The 10,477-nt window shown below is 43.1% G+C and overlaps 1 protein-coding gene across 2 annotated transcripts; it reads left to right on the top strand.

The window, feature by feature from the left end:
- Positions 1-2,177: 2,177 nt before the first annotated feature.
- On the top strand, positions 2,178-10,149 carry LOC144526371 (angiomotin-like 2a). Of its 2 annotated transcripts, none has more exons than XM_078263800.1 (10): positions 2,178-2,349; positions 2,945-3,713; positions 4,236-4,395; positions 5,701-5,845; positions 5,966-6,055; positions 6,965-7,260; positions 7,376-7,551; positions 7,712-7,962; positions 8,228-8,359; positions 8,834-10,149. In XM_078263800.1, exons 2-10 carry the CDS (start codon positions 3,031-3,033, stop codon positions 8,914-8,916), a joined length of 2,016 nt encoding a protein of 671 aa, XP_078119926.1. In that variant the 5' UTR covers positions 2,178-2,349; positions 2,945-3,030; the 3' UTR covers positions 8,917-10,149. The 2 variants fall into 2 exon arrangements, with proteins under 2 accessions (XP_078119926.1, XP_078119925.1); XM_078263799.1 differs by having other exon boundaries at positions 7,664-7,962.
- The last annotated feature ends 328 nt before the right edge of the window (positions 10,150-10,477 follow it).

Raw genomic sequence — 10,477 nt, 5'->3', positions numbered from 1 at the left:
TGATCTGGACACATACCATTGTCAGTTCAATACCAACTTATTGGGTGTATAGATTTTTAAGTTCAATGAGATAATCATCCTAAGGCCATGAGGCTACATACTGTACAACAATCAATGACTATTGTGCTTTGATTGTACCCATTTCTTTACTGATTCAGTTTGCATGCATTTTGTCTGCTGTAGGCTTCTGGAGGGAAAATGTTGAGTATGCTTACACAGGATAGCATCTGTAACCCTCCCTGTTTGTTTATTTCTTTCTCTCCCTCCACTGCCCAAAGACATGATTAGTCTGTTATGACTAAAATCTCTGTTATTTAAAAAGCCCACAGTAAAAGTCAGAGTCCCTGTCTAAAGTCCTCAACATAGCAGTTTGGTTCAAGTGGGTAATAAATAGCTCTGTCTTGTCTTTTGGCTCGGACAGAAATAAAGCCTGTCATAAACATTTATTTTCTCCCTTGAGGCGGGATTTCTATATCTTAAAGAAAACAAAAATGGATGTTCCACCGTGTTGTGGTCTATCATGTAGAGAAGATGCAGAAATAAATTGAACTGTATGACCGTTTACTATAAATTACTTAATATGTGACTGGAGGGAGGGTTAACTATCCTCCTGACTGTCCGACCTTCCATCCATACATGTGATTCTTTGTATCTCAGCAGGAGGACAACCCCTGCATGTTTGGGATTTGTGCCCATGTGTGGCATTCTCCAGGCTCTGCTCTGCAGCACGTAGTGTGATGTTGGGTACAAAGAGCCACTGTGTTTGTAGTAATGGGGTGAGCAGACCTCAGATTCCAGTGGACAGCTGACACACACCACACAGGGACACACACAGGGACACACACACAGACACACACAAAGACACACACACACACACACACACACACACACACACACACACACACACACACACACACACACACACACACACACACACACACACACACACACACACACACACACATGGCATGTACAGCCTCAACACAGAGGATGAGAGTTGTACTTATCCTTATAGTGTCCTGCAGTGTTTGCAAGGAGCTTGAATTCCTCTATAACACCAAAATTATTAGCAACCAATTTTAGGAGTGCAAAGGTAAGCAACGTACAACTCTCTTCTCTCTGTCACACAGAAGACACAAACAGCACATTAGATAGGTATTAGAGAAACATTAATGAAGTACATTTACTCAAGTACAACTTTGAGTATACTTAAGTATGTCCATGTTATGCCTCTTTATACTTCTACTGCTACTACTATTTTTCAAAGAGAAATATAGTATTTTTTACTTTACTGTTACTTTATAACACTAACAGCTATTAATTCCTACTTTTAGATTTTACATACAAAACGTGTACAGTTTACAAAATATGAAGCATTGTTATCAATTAAACAACCAACAAATCAGCTCCATCTAGACCAACTACATTAAAGTCAACGTACTACAGTAATAATAAAGATCCAAGGTAACACTTTATTTGACCAAATTGTACTTTTAGGGTAGCATTTCCATTTTATGTAACTTTACACTACATAAGGGAAAAATATTGTAGTGATTTACTACTCTATGTTTATTTAATAGTTAGGTACTTTTTCAGATTAATATTGTACATGCAAAACTGTAATGGATTAATTTTACAATTACAATTTCATTTAATTTATGAATAGATAAAGCTATCAAATCTATAATCATATAGCTTTGATAGGGGACATTTTGCATATTGAGGACTTCCTACATGTTTTTACTGATAGGCTACTTAGCCAACAATTAAAATTTCAATGCAGAACTTTGACTTGTTTTTTACAGTGATGATATTCCAACTTGTACTTAATTAAATGATCTGAATGCTTCTTCCACCACTAAATGAGTTCATATCAGAGAAACAAAAATAGTGCAAGCACCAACGCTTCCCCTGAGAACCCTCCTAGGAAGGAGATTGTGTGCCAGAAAACAAGTCAGATATTGCCCGTCACTGAGCATTACTGCATTTATTCTCAAAGCTCAAATGCTAATGCCCTATCCTAAACTTCTTTTTAACTCCTCATTGGTAATGCTAAAGCGCTTTGCAGCCCCCCCCCCCTCCTGTGTGGTTTCACGCTTTTGATCCCAGAGGGACCTCGCGTTTTACATTCCTGGCATTCCGACCTCAGTCCCTCCTCGGTTACTTATTATCGCCGCCTGCTCTCTCCACAGTCATTTCACAGCGAGAGAGGACCGCGGCAGCCCGTCCGGGGGAGGAACATGAGACACGTTTGACTCGAAAAAAACTCATGGAAATAGTGGAATTACTCTGAATTTTTTTTACTTCGAGATCAAGAACAACATTTCGTTATGATGAGAGCGTGAGCTGGTAAGAAGAGCGTCTTTTTTTCTTCCTTTGTCACAACATAAAAAAGGAGCACAAACATGTATAAAGTAGCTCCATCGTAACTTCAGGTTCATATTTCTGGGAATGTAATGTGTTTTGAGCGAATTAAAAGCCATTTACTGTGTTTTAATGACGACAGTTGTGCTATAAGGCTAAAGATGAAATTATTTTACAATGCGGTTTTGTGCGCTTTTGCTCCCCCGTGAGATTGGAATTTTTGGCGCATGCATTTTTTTTGCCTGCTGTGGAAAATGTCTCCACATCTCTGTGTTGTCGCTGTTGGGGAAGTAGACGCAAGGCTACACTATTGTCATATTATACTCGAGCTCAAACAATGATCAGAGTCAGAGAGCTTTTATTTATTTTATATAAAAGGAGATATGTTCACATCACATTCAAGTCATTGTTGCACGTGCACGTTGCAGTGTTGTTGTTATTGCAAAGGCCTACGTGCCTCAAACACAACCTTTCTTCTGTATGCGACTTGACTTGTAGGCTATACCTAGTTGTCTCCTGTTAATTATTATAATTATGTTTAACTGATTGTACTTTATTGTCTCATTCTGCTCTGTTCCAGGTTCACAGCTGATTTATTTAAATATTTTCAAAATAAGAACGAGCTCAACAGGTCTTTTGAGAAGAAAACAACGTACACAAAGCATTATGTCGTCCACTGAAGAGCCGTCTGGCACGGTCCTGCACCGGCTCATCCAGGAGCAGCTGCGCTATGGAAACCCCACAGACACCCGCACCTTATTAGCCATCCAGCAGCAGGCCCTGCGTGGAGGCAGTGGAAGCAACAGTGGACCCAGCAGTGGAGGCGATATGGGCAGGAGCCCACGATCCTCTCTGGAGAGTCTCACCCAGGAGGAACCTCCGTTCCCTCAGCTCTCTGCGAGGCAGGAGCCCCAGGGCCAGGAGCACCAGGGCGACTACCACCACTCAGAGAGTGGTTACCAAGTCTACCAGCTACATGGAGAGGAGCTGCCAACTTATGAGCAGGCCAAGGTGCACTCTCAGTATCTGGCTTCTCACATGCTTCTGCATGAGGGGGCCTTCCACGAAGAGGCAGATCTGATGGACCTGAAGTGCAGCCATGTGCGGTCACTCAGTGAGCATTGCATGCAGACATCTCTGGAGAGGAAGGAGGCAGTTGCTAAAGCAGAGGCCATCAAGAGCACCTCTCACAGCTACCCTGAACTTCCTTACTATGCACCGCAAGTCCTCCAGAGCACGAGGCAGAGCCTGGACAAGCGTAGCCCACCTCCAGAGTACTCAGCCCCCATCCAGGGCCAAGGATTTATCCCTCATCAGGTCCAGGAGCCAGTGCAGGCACAGCAGCACAGGTACAAAGACAACCTGAGAGGGCATGATCATGTGTGTGATTGCGTGTGCATGTTTTTTAAACATTACATCATATTCTATGGTGTGGTTTTTGAACTAGAGCCAGACTTTCAATCATCTTCCGGGACTTGTCATTGTGTTTCACGTGCGTAAACACATACTTATCAATGTGAGTCACACCGTAGCCTGTGTACCGATTTGCTTCTTGAAATACTCCCTAAAGAGAACAAGTCTAGCCCTGTAGGTGTTTGTAATGCCTGGCATAGTGGAACATGATAGTTTCACATGCTTGTGTTGCCTTGGATGCTTGTACAAAAGTATGCTCCTCATATAGGCTTTTACATTCTTTACAGCCACTGGAGTCATCTTGTCTGCTCGCTGGTAGACAGGAGTAGAGTGATATTTCAGATGCCTTGCTCAAAAATAAAGTTCACACACCTTTAATTTTAGCTGGCAGCCCCCAAATGTTTGATTCAGCCACAAATTCAGATGCACAATAAAGATATGAGTTGTCTCTCTCATAGGTATGTTCAGTCGGCTGAAGTCCCCTGCTACAGCACATTCACCACCCTGCCTTCTGTTGGCTTGGAGGAACCTAACCAGGTGGAGATGCTGCTGATGGAGAATGAGAGGCTGAGGCAAGAGCTGGAAACACACAGGGAGAAGACTGGCCGTATTCAGAAGGTAAGGAGAGAAAATCCATGAGAGAAAATCTTATTTTTATTTATTGCTGCTGACATCTTTCACAGGTCTTGTTGAAGGAGAAAGAATACTTAAGCTACCTTTACATTTCATTTTGGGGGATTTCACTTTACCCATTAAACACAATACAAAATTAGGGGTTGTCGCAACATACGCGAATCAATTTCAGAGGGAAATACTCCAAAACAGCCAGACATCATGCTCCATCTAAAGCCACCTGTCTATGAAACACAACCCCAGTCAACAGTTGTCTCGCCAACGTCCAACTCCAGGCACACTCCCTCATCTGGATGGGACAGATGAGATTACCAGCTGCTACCTTCCATACCACAAACGGAGGTCACAGCCTGCTACTGTGTTTACACACTCCTTTCATTGTGGAGCTGACCTTGTAGAGGCCACAGAGTGTGCGTGTTTTAGTTCCAGGAAGGCCATAGATTTTCAGCGTAATCTAGGGCTTGTCAGACAGCAGTCGATTAGGTTGTGACCCGCACACTCAGCTGATGGGGGTGGGGGTCTGTGGCAGGTGGTGGGCTTGCTTTGTAAAAAGTGAAAGGTTTCTTTTGTTTTTCCTCATTCTTTCTTCTTGTTTGCTGCCATTTGTTTAGCCATTTATGATAAACTCTTTAACCAGATAGGTCTGAAATTAACACATTTTCTTGTTCAACATGGTTGAACAACAGCTTTAGAGACATTTGACTCCTCAGCCAATCTTTGTAAAATCCAATCCACTCTCTGCTGGAGTTATGTCACATGGCCATTGCCTTGTCTCAGCCTTAAAGAATGATAATTGCTGGGGTTGGAAAGTTTCTCCGTCAGGCCGCAGCCCTGAGTAAACATGCCTGTGTGACTGCTATAATGGTGGGTCTTTCTTTGCCGTTTCCACAGCCCAGGAACAGGCATGCACACCTTCCCTCCGCTGGCAGCCTTCCCAGACCTCTGTGTGTGTGTGCGTGTGTGTGTGTGCATGTTAACTTGTGCTTTGCGGTGTGTTGTGTACGTGCGCGCTCCTGTGCGATCACACACCTGGAACTAGAGCAATCAGCCCTCAGGAATGTAGATATAAATCAGTCTCACAGGGAGTGGTGCAGGCTTGAATTCCTTCTCACAATTATCCCACACACACAGAGTGTACTGTATACACACAGTTCCATATGTACCCATATAATACATATATATCTACAGTACGTAACCAAAACAATCTTCTTCTCCACCTTCTCTTTTTCTGTCCTCCTGCCACCCACCCCCCATCTTCTGCTCTTTTCTTTCTTTTCTTCCCTTTTTCAGTTGGAGCAGGAGATCCAGCGCATTTCGGAGGCATATGAGACACTGATGCAGGGCAGTTCTAAGAGGGAAAATCTGGAGCAGACACTGAGGAAGAGGCTAGTGGCTGAGATCAGGAGGCTGCAGGATTTTAACAGAGACCTTAGAGGTATGGACTACTGCCACACACACACACACACACACACACACATAATACCACATCTACCATAATATCAGATCCAGACATAGTTTACAATGTAGTCTAATTCTATACTTTGTTGCGTTACAGAAAACTTGGAAAATGCCAGAACGCATGTTGCAAAAGAAGTAGAAGCAGCCGACCATAACCAGCACATCATGGCCAAACTCCTTGAACAAAGTAAGTATGTCATTCTGTTTGGCTGGACTCCTCTCTGTTACATCCTCCTTTTGTAATCAACGTGCTTGATTGGGTCAGATCGTAGCATAGCATGGGGCCCTTTTTGTAGCTAAGGAGGGCATCCTGCATGCAGGAATTCCACTTGCATAACCTCAGCTTATTTGGCGAGAAGGCTTAATAATAGGGAATTCAATCCATGCACCTCTTGGCAAAGGGAAACGAGCGGGCTCTAAATCACAGAGCAGCCGTGGAAGTGGTAGAAATTAGGTTCCCCCACCTGTTGTTAGTGTGATTTATGTTGTCTGTTTAAGGAACTGGACTCAAGCAGAGGGGTGGTGTTTGTATGGCCTTGATGAGGAATGCTTTGTGCTATGTGGGTCAAAGGGATAGGGCAGCTTTCTCCCCCTTCTGCCTCCTTCCTCCTCTCAGCATTCCAGGAGTGCTTCGCTAAATGAAGAACACTAGCCACCATGTAGAAACTCTGGTACTTATAACTGTGGTTGGACTCAGGGGAGAAATTATGGATTTACGCTCATACATGTGTTAGAAAGAACTTCAGGCAGATTTGGAAAGATTTTCCCTTGTGTCCAAACTACTATTAAAGCAACACCAAAGATTGTACCTAAAAATAATGTTTCCATAATCGTTTCAGTGGTTCATCAACTCGTAATAGGGTGAACAGCACTTCTGCATCCGCTTTGCGGCCCTCTATCGGCTATAACCGCACTATGCAAGTTTGCCAAATCGGGTAGCGGCTCTGTAGTTTGAATGAGACATAATGGACACAATTCCGCTTCCAACCTGTAGGGGGACCGAAGAGGAAAAGTTCTTTGGTGTTGCTTTAAGATCATGCCCACGTTCATCTAACATGCGACTAACCTGCCCACCTTGGCTTTTCTTTCGCTTCAGATGAGGAGCAGAACTTTGAGCGGGAGCGCGTGGAGCGGGAGCTGGAGCGATTGCGTTCCACGGCGGAGGAGCAGAGCCAGAGGGCAAAGCGACTCGAGGAGGCCCTGGATGCAGCTCGTGGACGAGGTCGCCAGCTTGAGGAGGAGTTGAGGAGGAAGAGGGCTTATGTGGAGAAGGTGGAGAGACTTCAGAGTGCGCTGGCTCAGCTACAGTCCACCTGTGAGAAGAGGGAGAGCCTGGAGATGAAGCTGAGGACACGACTAGAGCAGGAGCTGAGGAGTTTGAGGGCCCAACAGGTAAATATCATCTCCTAGGAAAACTAATAAAAAAAACTGATTTCTGTACTTTATCATTGATGTAGTTTTAGTATTTCTTGCCATCTGTTTCAAATCCTCTCTCTCTCCACCTCAGAGGCAGTCACAGCCACCAGGAGTGACCATGAGCTCCCTCCAAGAGCGTCTGCATGAGCGCGAGGAGCGAATCCTGGCCCTCGAGGCCGACATGGTGCGCTGGGAGCAGAAGTACCTGGAAGAGAGCACCATGAGGCAGTTTGCAATGGAGGTGGCTGCCACTGCCGCTGCCCAGAGGTAAGGATCGTTGACTTTTGCTTGACATTTGCCGGAACATCCTACATATACGTTTTCCATGTGTATTATTTTCATTTGAGTTAAGCCCAGGACATTATCTTTTCCTTTGCAGAGACACCACCATCATTAACCACTCGCCTTGCCACTCCTCTAACAACAGTTTCAACGACGACCTGCCAGTTGCCGACTACAGGAATCAGGAGATGGAGAACAGGATCCGTGCTCTTTACGCTCAGATTTTGGAAAAGGACGCTGTGATCAAGATCCTAAACCAGCGGCTGCATCAGGACCAAGGACAGAAGGATGAGCAAAGTCCCCGCACAAACCTCCTGAATACAGCGGGGGCACCTCTCCGACCCGCCTCGTCCACCCCATCCATCAGCACCACCATGAGCAACACAAGGAGTAGAGGTGAGGAGCATAATGTTGCCTTTTTTAATAATTAATTTGGGTGGTACTAAGGCTTTGCAGCCTAGAACTTCTTACATTACACACACACACACACACACACACACACACACACACACACACACACACACACACACACACACACACTATGTTCCATTCAAATATATTTTTGATCTAGAGCAAGGTGCTTAAAAGTAACATTTTTGTAACTAAAATCTTCATAATCGATGAGTTACAAGCATTTCTGACAGATACTGTTGTCTTGTAGGTAAGAGTCTTTCAGATGATCAGACTTTGCCAAGCCATCAGTTCTCTGCTCAGTCTCAACCTGGAACGCTAGAGCGGCAGGTGGAGGGAACAAAAGCCAAAGAGGCTGCCAGCACAAATAAGCTCAACAGTGGTGAGTGATCTATCAAATATGCATGAGTGTGTTTGTTTATGAGGGCCAATAATCCATCCAATAACGCCCTCAGTATAAAACTTGAATGATAAACTATTTGCACACACAAATAAATAAGCCTTCAGACTCCACTACACAAAACACACAAATACAGCATTTAAGTATACTCTTCATGAAAGGAGTTTTGGACCTCGGCTTCATGGATGTTCAGATTGATTAACCATGCTGCTGCCTAACCAGCCAATCAGATACCATCTGTCCAGGTCATGGTTCATAATTTGGGCTTTGAGGAATGTGCATGGTTAGGAACTAATGCGGATCTATTGACTGAGCATATTTACCAGAGTGGTCTGTTTGAGTGTGGAAAATCGCTGTTATCCTTTAATCATTGATAGCTGAGCTGTATCTGGGACATTTTTCCACTGTTTTACCCTTAAAGCATTTATATAATTATTCATTCTTTCTTTTTTTCAGACAAGGCGCCTAAGAAGTTGCTATTAAACCCCTTCAGAGGCCTGGATGAGCTGGAGACAGAGGCAGTGGAAATCTTCATTTAAAGAACAGAGAGGTTGATTTTGAATGGGGGGGCAATTCTGGGAATCTGTGAAGAGTGCAAGTCTTTGAATAGAGAGTGGATTAAATATTGGATGCAAGAATGTTGTGGAAAGAGGCCAACGCACAAAAAAAGGACTGTTTTCACATTTTTAGAGACAGAGCTGTGCTCCGACTCACTCCCTCTCACTAAGCTGGACAGCTGCAGGCAGTCTGCCCTGCTGGGAGATAAAAAAAAGAATCTTCTGAGGTACTCGGACAGTATTGTGGATTGTAATTGGGCAACATGTTCTCAGAGTGTGTATGCCAAAATATTTATATAAAAAATATATATATAAAATTGCTGCTTCTCCCCCCTTTTTATTACCCCCCGTTTTTCTCCTCTCCCAACCCAGTGAATTAGGAAGCTACATATTTATCTTATCTGGTTTCCACATTTCCTTAAATAATGACTTCAGACTCATGCTCTTCTAGATAAATAGTCAATAAAAGGTTATCTATGTGACCTCCATTCCCCTTCTCTCCAAAAGAACATGTCCGATCACGTGGATCTTATCTGTTCTTATCAAATTACTTATCTTTGTTCAATAATTTAAGCTTATAACACATGAAACACTGCTGATTTTAATGCTCTCGCTGTCCATGTTGCTGGCGCCCGAGTAGCTGGTTCTGCAAAGGCTCAGCGGGGTGTGAACAGTGAGATGCATAATATATAAAAGACAAACTGACACAGTCATGGTGTTGTTTTGTGATTTTGGAAGGGTGTTGCATCATGGTGTTGATTTCATCATATGTTTTTTCTGATTACTTTTTCCTTCTCAAAGTATGTTTGCATGTGTGATTACAGTATGTGAGTGTGTTTCCTGGATGTGGTGATTCTGCTGGTTTGGTCACCATTGTGGGAGAAAAGTTGAAAACTACACCATGTTGGTTTTTTGTTTACTGTGAGCTTTGAACTAACAAACAGGTTAATTATTATTATTATTATTATTATTATATATTTTATACAGATGTTTGTATTGTTATTTTAGATATGATAATGCTTTGAGCAGGATGCCAAAGAGTTTTATGTTGTTTGTTGTAAGTTATGTGCCGACAATCACGGTCATGTCAAGCTGTACACAACCAACCAAGTGTTGACTTTAAACAGACATTTCTGTGAACTTCAAACAATATGAAGGTTATTACAGTTGAATTCATGCAACATTTCATAAAGCAATAAAATATTCTAATATACATTGACTGGCTCACTGACTTGTGAATAGTTCAATTTTGCTCTTGACAAAAATATCTACATATTTATTTGCTGACATAAAGATTATCTCAAATATGCTCATACTTGTAAAAAAAAACAAAAAAAAACATAGTTTTTCTGGTGAATGTTGTCTTCCTGTTTTTATGCCCTCCTCTCTTTCTCATTGTCACCCTATGTTCTCATTGCTGTCCTCTCATTCCACCACAGAGAAGTGCTCTTCATTAATGAATACCAGAGCTGCATTCTTTTGGGTTCAACTTTCTCGGGTGGCCTGCTCTCTTGTTCTCTTCTTGCCATGAAGAGCATGCTTG

Source organism: Sander vitreus, chromosome 12 (genome assembly GCF_031162955.1).
Source record: "Sander vitreus isolate 19-12246 chromosome 12, sanVit1, whole genome shotgun sequence".
In the NCBI taxonomy this organism is placed as follows: domain Eukaryota; kingdom Metazoa; phylum Chordata; class Actinopteri; order Perciformes; family Percidae; genus Sander; species Sander vitreus.
The sequence above is the reverse complement of the archived record's forward strand: the minus strand, read 5'-3'. Positions and strand labels throughout refer to the sequence as shown.